The 20359-nt window shown below is 41.8% G+C and overlaps 2 protein-coding genes across 10 annotated transcripts in view; one reads left to right on the forward strand and one right to left on the reverse strand.

Annotated features, from left to right (window-relative positions):
• SAMD15 (sterile alpha motif domain containing 15) overlaps positions 1-20359 on the forward strand; it is a 72035-nt gene that overhangs the window by 5619 nt on the left and 46057 nt on the right. For 2 of the 5 annotated variants that reach the window (XR_010150835.1, NM_001279830.1), the window contains 1 exon segment: positions 8334-8626. The exons of the other annotated variants lie outside the window; for them this stretch is intronic. Coding sequence is in view for 1 of the 2 variants with exons in the window: in NM_001279830.1 (NP_001266759.1) it covers positions 8334-8570 (237 nt within the window). In the remaining variant the exon portion in view is untranslated. 5 annotated transcript variants of the gene reach the window in all.
• Positions 11755-20359, reverse strand: part of NOXRED1 (NADP dependent oxidoreductase domain containing 1) — a 32191-nt gene continuing 23586 nt past the window's right edge. For 3 of the 5 annotated variants that reach the window (XM_063793814.1, XM_063793812.1, XM_063793813.1), the window contains exons 7-8: positions 13277-13367; positions 11755-12119 (exon numbers count right to left, since the gene is read on the reverse strand). In XM_063793814.1, the coding sequence (XP_063649884.1) occupies positions 13289-13367 (79 nt within the window). In that variant the 3' untranslated portion in view covers positions 11755-12119; positions 13277-13288. The remainder of the gene's footprint in view (positions 12120-13276; positions 13368-20359) is intronic. The other 2 variants (XM_009428198.4, XM_016926503.3) reach the window with 1 other exon arrangement.

A 20359-nucleotide genomic window follows, 5' to 3' on the forward strand; every position in this document is an offset into this window, starting at 1 on the left:
CATGTACTATAAACATTATGATGTGGAAATGATCCTTTATTTTATTTATTTTTTTTGAGACAGAGTCTTGCTCTATCACCCAGGCTGGAGTGCAGTGGCTCGATTTCAGCTCACAGCAACCTCCGCCTCCCAGGTTCAAATAATCCTCCTGCCTCAGCCTCCCAAGTAGTTGGGATTACAGGCACGTGCCACCATGTCTGGCTAATTTTTGTATTTTTAGTGGAGCCGGGGTTTCACCATGTTGGCCAGCTGGTCTCAACCTCGTGACCTCAGGTGATCCACCCGCCTCAGCCTCCCAAAGTGCTGGGATTATAGGCATGAACCATGCCCGGCCTGGATCATTTATTATATACTTGTATTTCCAACCATGCCCTCACTTAACTACCAAGTACTGCCAGATAAATATCTTGTTCTTTTTATGTTCAAAGATGATACAGCTGTTTTTATGAACTCTAATTTCTACTTAAGGTATAATGAATTTTCTAGATAAAAATAAGGAACAGGCTGCTCTGCCTATGGAGCAGCCATAGTCCTTGACTTTCTTAATAAACTTGCTTTCGCTTAAAAATAATAATAATAATAAGGAACAGAATTAGCAAAATAGTAACCTGTCAAATTCCTGGAACATTTAAGTACCAAGAATTTCAGCTTTTTATCATGAGAAGGCATTTTTAAGAGTCAGACAATTCATTCAGCTCCCTTGGCATTCTAATTCCAAAAGTACAATATCAACATGCAGTAATAAAAATTCTAATTATAGTTTTTCTTATCTTGCGAGACACAAGCGGTTTTAAAAATCTTCTGAAATCCTCAAGAGTAAATGACAAACCCAGTGGTCTGTCCTTTTATCTAAGAAATTTGAATAAGCAAACTTTGAGATACTCATTATCACAGTCACCTCAGACAAATGTGGCCTTCCCTTGAGGTCACTAGAGTAACATAAAGACCAAGACATTCAAAGGTTACGTTAGATAAGCTTTGCTTGACACTTAGACCCACATGAAAAAGCTGATTATGGCCAGGCCTGGTGGCTCACGCCTGTAATCCCAGCACTTTGGGAGGCCAAGGCAGGTGGATCACCTGAGGTTGGCAGTTCGCCTGGCCAACATGGTGAAACTTCTTCTCTACTAAAAATACAAAATACAAAAATTAGCTAGGCATGTTGCATGCCTGTAGTCCTAGCTACTTGGGAGGCTGAAGCAGGCGAATAGCTTAAACCTGGGAGGCGGAGGTTATAGTGAGCCAAGATCGTGCTCTCCATGAACTGCACTCCAGCCTGGGTGACAGAGCAAGACTCAGTCTCAAAAAAAAAAAAACCTTGATTATGCTCTAAGACACAGGGTAACTTCTAGGAGGTCATACATGCTGTAGCTGTCTTCCTTACTGATATACACAGCTTTTAAAATGTCTCCATTGTACTTACAGCACCTAGTTCACCCACAATTTATCCCATAACAACAGTTAAATAGTATAGTTATCTTTTTCATGCTGAGTCTCCCATATCATCATTTATGGACTTGTGGGAGAATAGAAGGAAGGAAGAGCGAGCAGATTGCTTGAGAGTGTGGAATTCTGGACATGCTGCTAAGAATCTGAACAACATTGCCACTGTGCACCTCCTATACAAGTCTTGCAGTTAATTTATGGCCATTTTCTGTTATCTTCTCAGCCCTTCTATGTTTAATTGGAACTCTTCTGTAAGGAATTCTTCTACATTTAATTGTCCCCTCTCTCCCATTTTTTAATCCATTCAGTCATTGATATTAGTATGGACTTTGTATATTTATTTTTGGGGTTATAACCCAGTTCTATTGCTATTTATTTTGTTGCTCAAATTGTGCCATCTTTCACCATTGGGAGCTCTTTTAAATTGGCTCCTGTGGCCTTTTGACATGTCCTCCCTTTTTTTTTAAAGCATCTCCTTACCTTCTGGCAATATAAGTTGCTTCAGACTCATATTTTTCCTGCTGCAGCCCCAGAATCAGCCATGTTTCTAAGGAGCCCTGGTTGATTTTATCAGAGGATGGTATTTAGAAACCAAGATGTGGACACTAGTTGTGCTTGTTGCTACTGAGTGTCACTGCTTCTATGCACTCTTAACAGAAAGATCTAGGAAATAAATGTATATATACTAACCCATATGTACACAAATATCTATCTTATTTCTGTATCTATCTCTATATATACATATGTATTAAAATAAGCATGGGGGCTGGGCGTGGTGGCTCATGCCTGTAATGCCAGCACTTTGGGAGGCTCAGGCGGGTGGATCACCTGAGGTCAGGAGTTCAAGACCACCTGACCAACATGGTGAAACCCTGTCTCTACTAAAATACAAAAAATTAGCCGGGCCTGGTTGTGCGCACCTGTAATCCCAGCTACTAGGGAGGCAGAGGCAGGAGAATCCCTTGAACCCGGAAGGCAGAGGTTGCAGTGAGCTGAGATCATACCACTGCACTCTAGCCCGGATGACAGAGTGAAACTCCATCTCAAAAAAAAGATTGAGCTCTCTGATATCTCTAGTCTAACATCACAGAGTTCATTCTAGCCTTCCTTCCCATCCTTCCTATCCCCAACCCCACTTGCCTTTTTTTTTCTTTTTTTTTCTTTTTTTTTTTTTGAGATAGAGTCTCACTCTGTCACCCAGGCTGGAGTGCAATGGCGCGATCTCGGCTCATTGCAACCTCTGCCTCCCAGGTTCAAGCAATTCTTCTGCCTCAGCCTCCCGAGTAGCTGGGATTACAGGCGCCCACCACTGTACCTGGCCAATTTTTTTGTATTTTTAGTAGAGACGGGGTTTCGCCATGTTGGCCAGGCTGGTTTCAAACTCCTGACCTCAGGTGATCCGACTGTCTTGGCCTCCCAAAGTGCTGGGATTATACCCCCTTGCCTGTTTATAACTACTTTTTCTGACATTGAGAAACTTGGCTCTCCTTATATGTAAATATGTTTCCCTATGAAAAACAGATTTACCAAATAGAGTTCAGTGTTTGTGTACAGCTGTTTCTGTCTTTAGCCTTACAGTATCTAGACAAAGCACTGTTTTCTTAAAGTTACAGGTCAGCACCTTTCTTCCCCACCCCCTTCAGTGAGATTATGTCTTACTCTATAATACAGTTAGATTCATTTGTCCACAGCCTTTATTCCACCCCAACATCCTGGATTTTTTTTTTTTTTTTGAGGCAAGGTCTTGCTCTGTCACCCAGGATGGCGTGCAGTGGTGCAATCTCAGCTCAGTGCAACCTCCACCTCCCGGGCTCAAATAATCCTCCCACTTCAGCCTCCCGGGTAGCTGGGACTACAGCCACATGCCACCACACCCGTCTAATTTTTTGTACTTTTGAGGGGACAGAGATGGGGTTTCACCATATTGCCCAGGCTGGTCTTAAACTCCTGAGCTCAAGCAATCCACCCACCTTGGCCTCTCAAAGTGCTGGGATTACAGGCATGAACCACTGCGCCTGGCCTCTCTTCCTGGCTTTTTAAAAGTTTGCATGCAGTAAAACCATTCTTTGTTGTGTGTAGTTCTGTGGGTTTTGACAAATGCATGCACTCATGTATCCACCACCAAAGAACCATACAGAACAATTCTGTCACTCTAGAATTTCCCTCTGCAGTCAGCCCATCCCTTTACCGTAATCCCTAATCTGTTTTTGATGTCACATAAGTGGACTCAAATAATGCACATTCTCTGGGTCCGGCTTCCTTTCCTTAGCAAAATGCATTTAAGATTAATCCATGTTGTTAGATGAATTAACAAACAGATGTTAAGGAGACTATACATCTGCTTTAATAATGCTGGTATAGGCTGGCTGCAGTGGCTTGGACCTGTAATCTCAGCTACTCCAGAGGCTGAGGTGGGAGGAATGCCTGAGCCCAGGAGTTTGAGGCTGCAGTGAGCTATGGTCATGCCACTGCACTCCAGCCTGGGCAACAGAGGGAGACCTCATCTCTGAAATAATAATAATAATAGTGGCATAGATGGTTCATATTTTAACCACAACAATTATGTCTTTGTCTTTAGGTTTAGATCATATAAATTATAGATTCCAATTATACAAATATGCATAGTTACATACTATGAGGTAATAACCAATACACAATAAATTGGTGATGAAGCAAAACCATCAGTAGTTTACAAATAAAAGAACAGCAGCCTTTGAAAACAATGATCAACACAAGTTACAATGATAATATAGTAATAATTGTCTTCTTGAAAACCACAGGCATTGCAGGTAACTGGTTGAGGCCATGTGAAGTAGGTGTTCTGCCGTGATGCCACGCACTGAGTATAAGCTACCACCTTAGAATGTAGGATTATGAATCCTTAGAAAACTAATCATCCTCACAAATACCTATTTCCAATAATCCTTACTAACTCAAGTAATTTGCCAGTAAGTTGCTCTAAGTCATAGGCAAAAATAAAGTCTACTGCTTGTCGTTTGTTCATCAGAACTAGAGAGGCCGGGCACAGTAGCTCGCACCTATAATCCCGGCACTTTGGGAGGCTGAGGTAGGAGGATCGCTTGAGCCTAGGAATTCGAGACCAGCCTGGGCAATATAGTGAAACCCCAGCTCTATAAAAAATATTTTAAAAGTTAGCCAGGTGTGGTGGCACATACTTGTAGTCCCAGCTACTCAGCATGCTGAGGTGGGAGGATCACTTGAACCCAGGAGGTCAAGGCTGCAGTGAGCTATGATCATGCCACTGCACACCAGCCTGATTGACAGAGCGAGACCCTGTCTCAAAAAGAATAATAACTAAAGAAAGAAATTGCAGTTTTAGTTCAATCTTTCACCTGTCAGAGGACTTCTTGTTTCATTGATGAATTTCAGACACACTTTTAAAAATCACTGAATAGGAGGAGAGATAGTCAGATTATATTTATTGATTTCAGTGCTAAGTGTAATGAATTGCTTTTTTTATGAAATTATTATTTTTATTAAGAAACCCCTAAGCACCAAGAACCATAAAAAAACCCGTATCATTTGCTGTTATAGCCCACAGAGGGAATATGAGTAGATTATATATATATACTCCCTTCCCAAAACAAAGAAAAATTCCAAAAACACATGAATGTGGCTGAGCAGCTGGCTGACACCTGTAATCTTAGCACTTTGGAGGCTGAGGTAGGAGGATCACTTGAATCCAGGAGTTTGAGACCAGCTGGGGAACATGGCAAAACCCCATCTCTACCAAAAAAAAAGCAAGGTATGTTGTCATGCATCTGTTGTCCCAGCTACTTGGGAGGCCGAGGCAGGAAGATGGCTTGAGCCTAGGAGTTCAAGGCTGCAGAGAGCTATTATCACACCACTGTACTCCAGCCTGCATGACAGAGCAAGACCTTCCTGTCTTGATAAATAAATACACACGAATGTGTAGGGAACACTTTTAATTTCTGCATTACAATACTGTGCAAAACAGTAGTGAACCCTCTCAGCCCACAGTGGGCACACAGCTCTTTTTGTTAATAATGTGTATATGACTGCAGTGTACCTCCTGGGAATACAATCTGTGAACCTTAGGGAATTTGTGAAATAACCTTTTCTATTCAGGGCATTGGAAAGGAGAATCAGGGTACTTGCTTTGGCAGCACATATACTAAAAGAGAATCAGGGTGAGATGCCTACCAAACAAGGTGCACACGTAGAAGCATGCATCACAAACAAGAAGTCTTAGAAGCCACCTGTTCGTGTGTGTGTGTGTGTGTGTGTGTGTGTGTGTGTGTGTGTGTGTGTGTTTGCTTTTGGAGACAGGTCTGTTACCCAGGCCGCAGTGCAGTGGCATGATCATGGCTCCTCACTGCAGTCTCAAACTCCTGGGCTCAAAGGATCCTCCTACTTCAGCCTCCCAAGTAGCTGGGACTACAGGCATGCAACTTCACGACTGGCTTTTTTTTTTTCTGTAGCAATTTGTTTTTTTTGTTTGTTTGTTTTTTGAGATGGAATCTCTCTGCATCACCCAGGTTGGAGTGCAGTGGTGCGATCTCAGCTCACTGGAACCTCTGCCTCCCAGGTTCAAGCGACTCTCCTGCCTCAACCTCCCGAGTAGCTGGGACTACAGGCGTGCACCACCACGTCCAGCTAATTTTTGTAATTTTAGTAGAGACAGGATTTTGCCATGTTGGCCAGGTTGGTCTCGAACTCCTGACCTCAGGTGATCCACCTGCCTCGGCCTCCCAGAGACATAAGCCACCTCACCTGGCCTTTGTAGTAACTTGGATCTCAGTTCTTAGAAGCCCCAACTGATAAAGATCTCAATTAGAATTCTCACTGGACAACTCAGGAGGCTGAGGCAGGAGGATGGCTTGAACCCAGTTGTTCAAGGCTATAGTACACTATAATTGTGCTTTTGCATATCCACTGCACTCCAGCCTGGGTAACACAGCAAGACCCCATCTCTAAAATAAAACAAAACAAAACAAAAAACAAAAACAAACAAACAAACAAAACAGAATCCTTACTCAGAATGCCAAGGCAACTATACCCATAAATCATCTCTAGAGTCAACAAAACCAGTTCAAGTAAGATCTGAGAAACATGGCATCTTGCCTATCTAAAAGGCATTGCTAATGGGCAGTTTTATATCAGGTTTAGCATTGTCTGTGGCACAAATTTTACAGTCTTATAACTCTGACCAGTAGCTTTAAATTAAAAAAAAACAAAAACAAAAGTCCATTCCAAATACCCTTTGGCTGTGTTCTAGCAGCAATTCCATGGACTGTCGTCTCATCCAGAGGCAGAATATGAATTCAAACAGTGGTATTATAACTGACCTAGGATTAAAACTAGAATTTGAAAAGGCAATCACAATTTTTTTTTTTTTTTTTTTTTTTTTTTTGAGACAGAGTCTCTCTCTGTCACCTAGGCGGGAGTAGAGTGGTGCGATCTTGGCTCACTGCAGCCTCCGCCTCCCAGGTTCAAGTGATTCTCCTGCCTCAGCCTCCCAAGTAGCTAGGATTACAGGAGCATGCCACCACACCTGGCTAATTTTTGTATTTTTAGTAGAGATGGGGTTTCACCATGTTAGCGAGGATGGTCTCGATCTCCTGACCTCGTGATCTGCCTGTCTCGGCCTCCCAAAGTGCTGGGATTACAGGCGTGGCGTGAGCCACGGCCCGGCCAGCAATCACAATTTAAGCTAGGATATCAAGTGGCATGGTGCTCAATGAATACAAATTTTGTTTTACAGATGCTGAAAATTGTGGCAAAAGATATTTTAGAATACACAAGTATAAGTACTAATAAAACAGCTCGAACTTGAATGTCTGCTTTTTAGTGTTTGAGTTTTTTAGTTAAACAAATGAGGTAACTATTTGTTACGATTTTTTTTTTTTTTGATGGAGTTTTGCTCTTGTTGCCCAGGCTGGAGTGCAATGGCATGATCTTGGCTCACTGCAACCTCCATCTCCCAGGTTCAAGCAATTCTTCTGCCTCAGTCTCCTGGGTAGCTGGGATCACAGGCGTCTGCCACCACTCCTGGCTAATTTTTGTATTTTTAGTAGAGACAGGGTTTCACCATGTTGGCCAGACTGTTCTCGAACTCCTGACTTCAGGTGATCTGCCCGCCTCTGCCTCCCAAAGTGCTGGGATTACAGGCTTCAGCCACCATGCTCGGCCCTGAGTTATAATTTTTTTTCTTAGTTACACATTAACTGACGCCCCATATAGACAAGTTATTTAATAACCTTCCCAGAGACAGTCATGGCTCCTAATCTGAACATATTATCTGCTCTTATGCTTGGTCAGATTGCTCAGCAAAAACAAAGAAATGAACCCATCCATGGCCATCTGATGCAAGGGCCTAGAAATGTCTTAAATGGTACTTTGAAAAGGATAATCATGACATTTAAGAAATTGGTTTTGGTAAGGTTAGGCTAGTAAGCCTGTGAATTTGTTTCATTATTTTATTTCCCCATAGAAATAAGGAATTGGCAGGGTGCAGTGGCTCACGCCTGCAATCCCAGCACTTTGGGAGGCCAAGGTGGGCGGATCACCTGAAGTCAAAAGTTCGAGACCAGCCTGGCCGACATGGTGAAACCCCATCTCTACTAAAAATACAAAAATTAGCCAGGCGTGGTGGTGTGCGCCTGTAATCCCAGCTACTCAGGAGGCTGAGGCAGGAGAATTGCTTGAATCCAGGAGGCAGAGGTGGCAGTGAGCCAAGATTGCGCCACTGCACTCCAGCCTGGGCGACAGAGCAAGACTTCGTCTCAAAAAAAAGAAAGAAATAAGGAGTTAATATTCAAGAGGCTTAGAAAACTAAATAAACCTTCTTTGATTTGGTTGTGTTTTCAGGTTAGTCTAATTAAAAAATTATACTTGCGTTTCAGGCAATTTCTCGGCATACGCGGGAGCTCCTGGAAATTGAAGAGCCATTATTCAAACGCTCCATCAGCCTTCCCTATAGGGATATTATCGGCTTATATTTAGAGCAAAAAGGTCATACTGGGATAAAATCTGATTCCTTGACTTTATCTGAATTGGTCAAAGCAGCAGGATTACAGGATTATGCTCCAGAAATAACTGCCCCTGAAGAGAATGAGGAATTACCTTGCACTGAACCATAGGGGAAATCCACTTCACAGAGCTTGAAAGATCAAACTAAATTACTTGAGGGAAGAGGTATGGTCTTTTTTGGTTTTCTTTTTCTCCTTTTTTTTTTTTTTTTTTTTTTGAGACAGAGTCTTGCTCTGTCGCCCAGGCTGGAGTGCAATGGCACAGTCTCAGCTCACTGCAACCTTGCGATTCTCCTGCCTCAGCCTCCCGAGTAGCTGGGATTACAGGCATCCGCCATCGTGCCCAGCTAATTTTTGTATTTTTAGTAGATATGATGTTTCACCATGTTGGCCAGGCTGGTCTGAAACTCCTAACAGTTGATCTGCCCGCCGTGGCGTCCCAAAGTGCTGGGATTACAAGCGTGACCTACCGCACCTGGCCCTTTTTCTCCTTTTCATTAAGGATCAGTTAGAACTGCTGGCTTCATTCCTAGTTGTGTCTCTGACTTATGGTACCCTCCCTTTCTTTTTGCAATTTAACCCCTTGTTAAAACAAAGATAGTCACGCTTATCTTTCTGGGTAATTATAAGAATTCCTGAGCCAGGCAAGGTGGCTCACACCTGTAATCCTAGCTCTTTGGGTGGCTGAGGCGGGCAGATCACCTGAGGTCAGGAGTTCAAGACCAGCCTGGCCAACAAGGTGAAGCCCTGTCTCTACTAAAAATACAAAAATTAGCTGGGCATGGTGGCACATGCCTGTAGTCCCAGCTACTCAGGAGGCTGAGGCAGAAGAATCATTTGAACCCAGGAAACAGAGGTTGTAGTGAGCTGAGATGGTGCCACTGGACTCCAGCCTGGGTGACAGAGTGAGACTCTGTCTAAAACAAACAAAACAAAGCAAAACAAAATTCCTGAAAAATTCTAGTAATGCACCTTGTAGTAGGAACATGTTGGGGAAATATAATTAAAAATAAAATCTCCTGCCAACTCCGGAGAGAGAATTCTTTCCACAAATGCAGAAGAGAAACATTTTTATTCTTGAATAAGCATTAAACTGTGATGCACATCACAGGCAAGCTGCTAAAGAGATTGCAAAGACAAATCTCACCCTTGTAGATGGCAGAGCAGATACAATACACGACATACATGTTAATTATCTGTGTCCAAAGGAAAACTAAAACTTCTATCTTGACAACAGACAGAAGTTACTACTTGGAGCCAGGTACCTAAGCTAAACTCCCACAGAGACAAGGAGACAAGGTACCAACCTCCTCAGTGCTCACATTTCAAAGAGATGTCTCCGTGGCGTCCAAAAAAGAGACTGTCCTGAGGTATAAAATGGCTACTTATTCAGCTTTTTAAAAGATTTACATACATCTCAAAGACATAGTAAAAGGATTTACAGTGACAGGTTCTTTAAAGGAAATGGTGGTTTTTTGTTTATTTTTTTGAGATGGAGTCTCACTCTGTTGCCCAGGCTGGAGTGCAATGGTGTGATCTCAGCTCACTGCAACCTCCACCTCCCGGGTTCAAGTGATTCTCCTGCCTCAGCCTCCTGAATAGCTGGGATTACAGGCATGAGCTACCACTCCCAGCTAATTTTTTTTGTATTTTTAGTAGAGACGGGGTTTCACCATGTTGGCCAGGCTGGTCTCAAACTCCTGGCCTCAAGAGATCTGCCTGCCTCGGCCTCCCAAAGTGGGGAGATTACAGGCGTGAGCCACTGCGCCCGGCCTAAAGGAAATGTTTTACAAAAAAAAAAGTGGGGAAGTTCTCTCTTCCTTTTGGCATCAGGAAAAATTTAAAAGAAAAAAATTTTTTTAGATATGTGTGTATCTAAATATGTAAATATCTAAACATGGCTTACCACTATGAAATAGGTTCTGTGGTTTGCTTACAGGCTTTTTTATGTGGTACTTTCCAGGTCTTTATAATAGAAAATTTAGGCTAGAGTCTACCCATGACTGCACTTCTCAAAAGAAATTATAGGCTGGGTGCAGTGGATCATGCCTGTAATCCCAGCACTTTGGGAGGCCGAGGCAGGTGGATCACTTGAGGTCAGGAGTTTGAAACCAGCCTGGCCAATGTGATGAAACTCCGTCTCTACTAAAAATACAAAAATCAGCCAGGTGTGGTGGTGTGCGCCTGTAATCCCAGCTATTCGGAAGGCTGAGGCAGGATAATCACTTGAACCCGGGAGGTGGAGGTTGCAGTGAGCCAAGATTGCGCCATTGCACTCCAGCCTGGGCAACAGAGCGAGACTCCATCTCAAAATAAATAAATAAATAAAAATAAAAAAAGAAATTATAAAATATTTCTCGTTACCTGAATGGCTCCAGTTCCCCTCTAGTTTTACAGATTTAACTGCTCATTCTCTTCCTGGACTCATATTTTAATCCTGAAAACAACCATGGGCTAACACAGTCCTGAAGGACAGTGATGAACCTCCAGTTCCCTACACCAGAATGAATAGTAAAAGATGTTTTTCTGTTTTTCCACTGAGAGAAGCAAGAGTGCCTCAAATGAATATTCATGCCAAGTGTTAATATTTGATGATGAACCTAATATTTTCCCAAATTGGACTAACAAAATTGTATCAGAAACCATTCTAACACCATACCATTGCATTTGCCTGGCTCACGATTATGTAAAAAAACAAAAGGTAAATGATTAACCTAAGACCATAGTGATTTACATAGTGAATGGTTTTGTTCAAAAGCCCTTTAGCATTTAGCAAACAGTAGTTATGTTCTATGACAGAGCATAGTGACATCCCTGTTGTTTTCAACTCTTATAATTGACAAAAAGTATTTGCAAAACATAAAGGAAATCAACAAATTTGCAGTATAGATCTATATTTTGCAAAATTAGTTTTAGCCATTAAATACCAGTTTTTTAAATGGTTTAAATGGGAACAGCTGTAAATAAGATAGTACCAGAAGTCATATATAGTCAAAATAAGCATGATACAAGCCATAATTCAATTAAGATGGTTTACCATACCTTCACTTCTCTATCCAAAATTGTGAGAAAATCAAACTGTATCTTTTTCCAGCTACCTACTGCTGGCAAATGGATTGAAACTTGATTTATTGGAAAAGAAGCTGCAGTATGTAATTGTCTAAAACTTATAACATTATAACTTCTTTAATTTTAGAAGAGAAATAATTTGTATTAACAAGACTTTTCTGCGGGAGCAGCTTACTTAAGTTAGGTTGTGTAGTTTCACTAGTTGCTTCTGAAAGCCAGATACATATTGATGGATAGGACCACTTGTTTTATTCTACATTTTAAAGAGTCATCAGTACAGTTTTATAATTCCTGATGTCTATCATGTGGCAAACACAATACAGCCACAAGACTCCCACAGTCAATTGTGATAATCAGGGCACAACTATTATAGGGAAAATCTGTGAGTGGGAAAAAGTCCTGATTCCTGAGTTCTCTTATTGGGATGGAAAGCCTGTGGAAATGACTGGCTGTTCTTTGGTTAGGGAGATGCCAAATGAAGCACAGTATAGATGGGTAAGGTGGTCTTGGAGAACAGGACTGCTTGAGAGATGCTGGCTAAACGGAGTTTCCTTGAGTTGCACAGCAGTCAGATCAAACCAGGGGAAAGGCCTGAGGTGAAAAAAATATTGTTACTTTTTTATGTCTGTTCAGTATATCTGATTTGGCTGTTAAACACATCTTTTAAAGAAAGTTTTCCTCATTACCTTTTCATAAACTAGAAATATTAATACCTTTCCATAAACTAGAAATTCAGCTAGAACTAGTCAATGTGTAGATTTAAGTGTACTTAATGGTGATTTCTCACACTTATGTACATTTCTCTAAGTGCATTTGGAGAGGAATTCATTGTTAAAGAATTATTATAATATTGACATTGACACCCTTTGCAGAAAATTTTTCTTTTTTTTCTTTCTTTTTTTTTTTTTTTTTTTTGAGATGGAGTCTTGCTCTGTCGCCCAGGCTGGAGTGCAGTGGCGCGATCTCGGCTCACTGCAAGCTCTACCTCCCAGGTTCACGCCATTCTCCTGCCTCAGCCTCCCGAGTAGCTGGGACTACAGGCGCCCGCCACTACGCCCAGCCAATTTTTTTGTATTTTTAGTAGATACGGGGTTTCACCGTGTTAGCCAGGATGGTCTCAATCTCCTGACCTTGTGATCTGCCCATCTCGGCCTCCCAAAGTGCTGGGATTACAGGCGTGAGCCACTGCGCCCAGCTGCAGAATATTTTTCTCGAATTTAGAAAGAACATATATAAGATCGTGGACATTAAGCAAGGAAGAAGTCTAATTGCTTTTAAGATATCCTCTTTAGCTGTATAGATTAAAAAGTAGGCTGGGCGCAGTGACTCATGCCTGTAATCCTAGCACTTTGGGAGGCCAAGGCAGCAGGATCACTTGAAGTCAGGAGTTTGAGACCAGCCTGGACAACATAGTGAGACCTCATCTGTACAAATTAAAAAAAAAATTAGCTGGATGTGGAGGGACACACCTGTAGTCCCAGCTACTCAGGAGGCTGAGGTGGGAAATTGCTTGAGCCCAGCAAGTCGAGGCTGCAGTGAGCTATGATCACACCACTGCACTCTAGCCTGGGCTACAGAGTGAGACCCCCATCTCTAAAAAAACAGAGAGGAAAGTTAATATGCAAATGAATACCTAACGGGGCAACATTAAGTATTAGTCTATAGTGTAATTCAAGCTAAAAAGCCTTAAGACATAGGGTTTCAATATTTTTCAAAAGATCAGGAGAGACAGGCATGATGGTGCGCACCTGTAGTCCCAGCTACTCAGGAGGCTGAGAGAAGAGGATTGCTTGAGCCCAGGAGTTCAAGGCCAGCCTGGGCAACATAGTGAGACCCTGTCTGTTAAAAAAAAAAATCAAGAGTAAGGCTAAGGCAAAGATACCTGCTCTCACCAGTCTTATACAGAATAGTACTAGAAGTTCTAGGCAATGCAATAAGGCAAGAAAAGGAAATTAGAAGGCATGGACATTGGAAAGGAAGAAATGAAACCGTCTCTATTTATACATGACATTATTATCTATGTAGAAAACTCCAAGGAATCTTTTTTTTTTTTTTTGAAATGGAGTTTCGCTCTTGTTGCCCAGGCTGCAGTGCGATGGTGCGATCTCAGCTCACCACAACCTCCGCCTCCTGGGTTCAAGTGATTCTCCTGCCTCAGCCTCCCAAGTAGCTGGGATTACAGGCATGCACCACCATGCCTGGCTAATTTTGTATTTTTAATAGAGATGGGGTTTCTCCATGTTCGTCAGGCTAGTCTGGAACTCCTGACCTCAGGTGATTCACCTGCCTCGGCCTCCCAAAGTGCTGGGATTACAGGCATGAGCCACCGCACCCAGCCCAAGGAATCTATTTTTAAAACCTCCTAGAACTAATGAATTCAGCAAGGTTGCAGGATACAAAATAAACATACAAATATCAATTGTATTTATATATAATAGTGATAAACATGTGGACACCAAAATTGAAAATGTTTTTTCATTTATTGTCACTCCAAAAAATGATATACTTAGATGTAAATCCAATAAAACATGTACAAGACTTGCATAATAAAAACTATAAAATGCTGATGAAAGCAAAGAATATCTAGAGAAACATACTATATTAATGAGTGGGAAAACTCAACAAAATTAAGATGTCAGTTTTCCAAAAATTGATCTATAGATGTAATCACAAAATAAAAATTATTGCCAACACCAGTTGCTGGTGAGGATGCAGAGAAACTGGATTATACATTGCTAGTGATAATATAAACTGGTACTACTGTGAAAAACAATTTGGCGGTGTCTTAAAAAAATAAATATGCAACTACCAAATGACAGTAATTACACTCCTGGTCATTCATTCCAGGTAAGTGGACACTTATGTTCACACAAAAGCCTGTACATGAATGTTCATAACACCCTTATTCATAACAGCCAAAAACTGGAATCAACCCAGATGTCCTTCAACAGGTGAATGGTTAAACAAATTGTGATACAGCCATGCCGTGGAATATTATTCAGCAATAAAAGCCAACTATTAATACACATAACAACTTGGATGAATCTCCAGAGACTTGCTGAATGAAAAAAGCCAGTTTCAAAAGGTGGCATACATATGATTCCACTTATATAACATTCTTGAAATGACAAAATTATAGGAATGAACACATTAGTAGTTACCAAGTTTGCAGCTGTGAGGAGGCAACATGAAGAATTCGTTAGTGAAAGAACTGTTCTATATCTTAACTGTATCAATGTCAGTATCCTGGCTGTGATATTGTGCTACAGTTTTGCAATATCTATTTCTATTGATGGAAAATGGGTAAATGGGTACATGAGATTTCACTATTATTTCTTAACAATTTCATGTGACTCCGTATTTATCTCAAAATAAAGAAAAAAATTATCTTGGCTGGGTGCGGTGGCTCACACCTGTAATCCCAGCACTTTGGGAAGCCAAGGCAGGCGGATCATTTGAGGTCAGGAGTTCAAGACCAGGCTGGCCAACACGGTGAAACCCTGTCTCTACTAAAAATACAAAAAAGTCAGCCAGGCTTACTGGCTGTAATCCTAGCTACTCAGGAGGCGGAGGCAGGAGAATTGTTTGAACCTGGGAAGCGGAGGTTGCAGTTAGCCGAGATTGCACCACTCACTCCAGCCTGGGTGACAGAGCTAAAACTCCGTCTCAAAAAAAAAAAAAAAAAACTTGAATTCCAGTTTCTGGTCTGACATGTAAGAAGCTAGAAGTTGCCACTCTATCCTAACAATAATTAAAAAGCTGAACTAAAAAATCAATAACTCTTTTAGATGTGTAAGAGAGGTAGGGTCAAGGGCAAACTACTCTCCCTAAGACTGCAGGGACCAGAACACAAATGCTCAGAAGTAGCTTGCTGGAGGAGAAACCCATGAGCTGAAACCTCTATGGGAACCCAGTCCCAAGATAGGGAACCCGGAACTGTAACTGACAAATTGCTGGAGGTTCAGAGTGGACAAGTCTGAGAATAAAAATGTCAGACTTGGGGGACCCAATCACTGGGGACCCTCACACTTATGATTTTTACCTCTAGGAGCTCAACCAGGTTCTCAGTGATATCTGAGAAAAATCCCCTTGTGCTTCCATCAAAGGGAGAGGAAAAGAAACCATTTTGAAATATGGCAGAGCATTCTGTTCTTAGCAAGGTCTGCCCTTGGGAGAAACTATTTAACCAGAGCCAAACCTTCTGGGGTTTTATCTGAGCCTAACTGACCTGGGGGAAGAGAAATAGCCAGTTCCAGTCAGGTCTACCCTTCCACGTGGAAGGAGGAATGGGCTCCTCAACTCCAGCCCACTTTAGCCATCCTGTTCCACTGAAGAAGGAGAAAAATCCTGAGAAACACTTGTGAAGTTCACAGTCCAGAGTACAGGCTCACTCAAAGACTGAGACCTACTCGTAGGACTATAGAACACTTCCCCTCCTCAACTCCTTAGTACATTATTAAAGACCTATTTACAGGCCGGGTGCGATGGCTCATGCCTGTAATCCCAGCATTTTGGGAGGCCGAGGCGGGCAGATCATGGTGTCAGGAGTTCGAAACCAGCCTGGCCAACATGGTGAAACCCCATCTCTACTAAAAATACAAAAATTAGCTGGGTGTGGTGGCGGGCACCTGTAATCCCAGCTACTCAGGAGGCTGAGGCAGGAGAATCATTTGAACTCAGGAGGCGGAGGTTCCAGTGAGCCAAGATCGCGCTATTGCACTCCAGCCTGGGCAACAGGGCAAGACTCCGTCTCAAAAACAAACAAAAAAAAGCCTATTTACAGCAGTTCTTTTTACCTGGTACATCATGTCTGACTATCCAGAAAAAGTTAACAGGCATACTAAAAGCCAAAAAACAAAAAACCACCAAAACCCACAATTTGAAAAGGTAGAACAAGCATCAGAACCACATATGAGAGGAATACTGGAATAATCAGACTGGGAATTTAAAATAACTATGACTAAGGCCAGGCAAGGTGACTCCTGTAATCCCAGCAATCTGGGAGGCCGAGGTGGGAGGATTGTTTGAGCCCAGGAATTCAAGCTTGGGCAACAAAGTGAGACCCTAGTCTCTACAAATAATAAAAAAAACTAGCCAAGCATGGTGGCATGTGCCTGTGGTGCAGCTACTTGGGAGAGGTGGGAGGATCACTTGAGCTCGGGAGATTGTAGCTGCGGTGAGCACTGATCATGCCACTGCACTCCGGCCTGGGTAACAGAGCAAGACCCTGTCTCAAAAAATAAAATAACTATGACTAATATGCTAAAGGATCTAATGGATAAAGTAGACGGCAGACTACGGAAGCAGAAAGATGGAAGTTCCAGGAACCAAAAATAAATACTACTCATTAAACACACTGTGACAGATATGAAGAATGTCTTTGAGGCCCCTATTAGTAGACTGTTCATGGCCGAGGAAATAATCTCTGAATCTGAGGATATCTCAACAGAAACCTCCAAAACTGAAAAGCAAAGAAAACAAAGACGAAAAATACAGAACAAAATATCCAAGGACTGTGGGACAACTACAAAAGATGTAACATGCACATAATGAGACTAGAAGGAGGAGAGAAAGGAACACAAGAAATATTTGAAACAATAATGACTGAGAATTTCCCCCAAATTAATGTCAGACACCAAACCACAGATCTAGGAAGCTCAAGAAGACACCAAGCAGGATAAATAACAAAAACACACAAGAAACTATACCTAAACATATCATTTTGAGACTACAGAAAAACAAAAATAAAAAATCTTGAGATAAGCCAGAGGGAAAAAAACACCATACCCATAGAAAAACAAAGATAAGAAAGCTGATTTTTAGGATCATGCAAGCAAGGAGAGATTGCAGTGAAATATTTAAAGTGCAGGAAGAAAAAAAAATCACTAACCTAGAACTCTGTGCAAAGTTATCCTTCAAAAGTGAAGGAGAAATAAAGACTTTACCAAACAAAAATTGAGGGAATTTGTTGCCAGTAGACCTGTCTTGCAAGAAATGTTCAAAGAAGTTCCTTAGGAGGAAAATGATATAGGTCAGAAACACGGATCTACATAAAGAAAAGAAGAGCACTGAAGAAGGAACAAGTGAAGATAACTTTAGTTTTTCTTACTCCTAACTGATCTAACAGATAACACTGTAAACCAGAAAGTATCTGAGACAAGCATCAGTCAATTTAGAAAGTTTATTTTGCCGAGGTTGTGGCTATGTGCCCGTGACACAGCCTCAGGAGGTTCTGATGACATGTGCCCAAGGTAGTCGGGGCACAGCATGGTTTTATACATTTTAGGAATACAGGAGACATCAATGTACATTGGTTTGGTCTGGAAAGGTAGGACAACTTCAAGTGAGGTGGGGGTTTCCAGGTCATAGGTAGATAAGAGACAAACGGTTTTATTCTTTTGAGTTTTTGATGAGCCTTTCACTGAATACACAATTTACAGGAATAGTCTCTTATGACTTAGAATGGCTTAGTGAAGCAATAGGGCAAATGTTTAAATGTATGTTGCAAAGTTGTAGGATACAAGATTAATATGCAAAAGTCAGTGTCTTTTCTATATACCAGCAATGAACAAGTGGAATTTAAAATTAAAAACACATTACCATTTATATTAGAACCCCCAAAATGAAATACTTAGGTATAAATCAAATGAAATATGTGCAAGATCTACATAAGGAAAACTATGAAACTGATGAGAGAAGTCTAAAAACAACAAAATAAATATAGAGATTTCATGTTCATGGAGAAGAAGACTCAATACTATAAAGATGCCAGTTCTTCCCAACTGAACTACACATTCAACGCAATGCCAATCAAAATCCCAGGAAATTATTTTGTGGATATTGAAAAATTGACTCTATAGTTTAAATGGGGCCAGGTGTAGCAGCTCATGCCTGTAATCCCAGCACTTTGGGAGGCCGAGGTGGGTGGATCATGAGGTCAGGAGTTTGAGACCAGCCTGGCCAACATGGTGAAACCCCATCTCTACTAAAATACAAAAATTAGCTGGGCATGGTGGCGGGTGCCTGTAATCCCAGCTACTGGGGAGGCTGAGGCAGGAGAATTGCTTGAACCCAGGAAGCAGAGGTTGCAGTGAGCCAAGATGGCGCCACTGCACTCCAGCATGGGCAACAGAACAAGACTCCACCTCAAAAAAAAAAAGTTTAAATGGAAGAGCAAAAGACTCAGAACAGGGTGGGTGTGATGGCTCATGCCTGTAATTCCAGCACTTTGGGAGGCTGAGACAGGAGGATCACTTGAGGCCAGGAGCTTGAGACCAGCCTGGGCAACATAGCAAGATCCCATCTCTACAAAAAAATATAAAAAATCAGCTGGGCACAATGGTGTGCACCTGTAGTTCTGTAGTTCTAGCTACTCAGGAAGCTGAAGTGGGAGGATTGCTTGAGCCCAGAAGGTTGAGGATGCAGTGAGCCATGATCGTGCCACTGCACCCCAGCTGGGGCAGCAGAGCAAGACCTTGTCTCAACAACAAAGAAGACTCAGAATAGCCAACTCAGTATTGAAATGGAAGAACAAAGTCAGAGAAGTAACACTACCCAACTTCAAGACATCCTTTAAAGCTACAGTAATCATGACAGTGCAGTATTGGTGAAAGACAAATAGAGTGGAATAGAATAGAAAGCCCAGAAATAGACCCGCATAAATATAGTTAACTGCTCTTTGACAAAGGAGCAAAAGCAATATAATGGAGAAAAGACAGTCTCTTCACAAATTGTACTGAAGCACTTGGATATCTACATGCAAAAAAGAAAAAGTGAATCTAGACACAAACCTTACACCCTTCACAGAAGTTAAGTCAAAATGTGTCACATGCAGAACTATAAAACTCCTGGAAGATAACATAGGAGAAAATCTAGATGATCTTGGGTTTGGCAGTGACTTTATAGTTGTTAACACCAAAGGCATGATCCATGAAAAAAACAATTGACAAGGTGGACATAATTAAAGAATTTAAATAACTAAAACTAAAAGCCTCTGCTTTGTGAAAGACACTGTCAAGAGAATGAAAACATAAGCCACAGACTAGAGAAAATATTTGCAGAAGACAGATAAAGGACTGTTTTCCAAAACATACAAAGAACTCTTAAAATTCAACAATAGGAGCCGGGCACCATGGCTCACGCCTGTAATCCCAGCACTTTGGGAGGCCGAGGTGAGCGGATCACCTGAGGTCGGGAGTTCAAGACCAGCCTGACTAACATGGAGAAACCTCATCTCTATTAAAAATATATATATACAAAAATTAGCCAGGCATGGTGGTGCATGCCTGTAATCCCAGCTACTCGGGGGGCTGAGGCAGGAGAAGCGCTTGAACCCGGGAGGCAGAGGTTGCGGTGAGCCGAGATCGTGCCATTGCACTCTAGCCTGGGCAACAAGAGCAAAACTCCGTCTCAAAAAAATTCAACAATAGGAACACAAACCAATTTAAAAATGGGCCAGAGACCTTAACAGACACTTCACCAAAGACAATATACAAATGGTCAATAAGCATATGAAAAGATGCTACACATCAGGCCAGGCATGGTGGCTCATGCCTGTAATCCCAGTATTTTGGGAGGCCAAGGTGGGCATCACCTGAGGTCAGGAGTTTGAGACCAGCCTGCTAACATGGTGAAACCCCATTTCTACTAAAAACACAAAAAATTAGCCGGGTGTGGTGGCGCATGCCTGTAATCCCAGCTACTTGGGAGGCTGAGGCAGGAGAATCGCTTGAACCCAGGAGGCAGAGATTGCAGTGAGCCGAGATCACACCATTGCACTCCAGCTTGGGCAACAAAAGTGAAACTCCGTCTCAGAAAAAAAAAAAGAATAC

The sequence above is a fragment of the Pan troglodytes genome, chromosome 15 (assembly GCF_028858775.2).
Source record: "Pan troglodytes isolate AG18354 chromosome 15, NHGRI_mPanTro3-v2.0_pri, whole genome shotgun sequence".
Classification (NCBI taxonomy): domain Eukaryota; kingdom Metazoa; phylum Chordata; class Mammalia; order Primates; family Hominidae; genus Pan; species Pan troglodytes.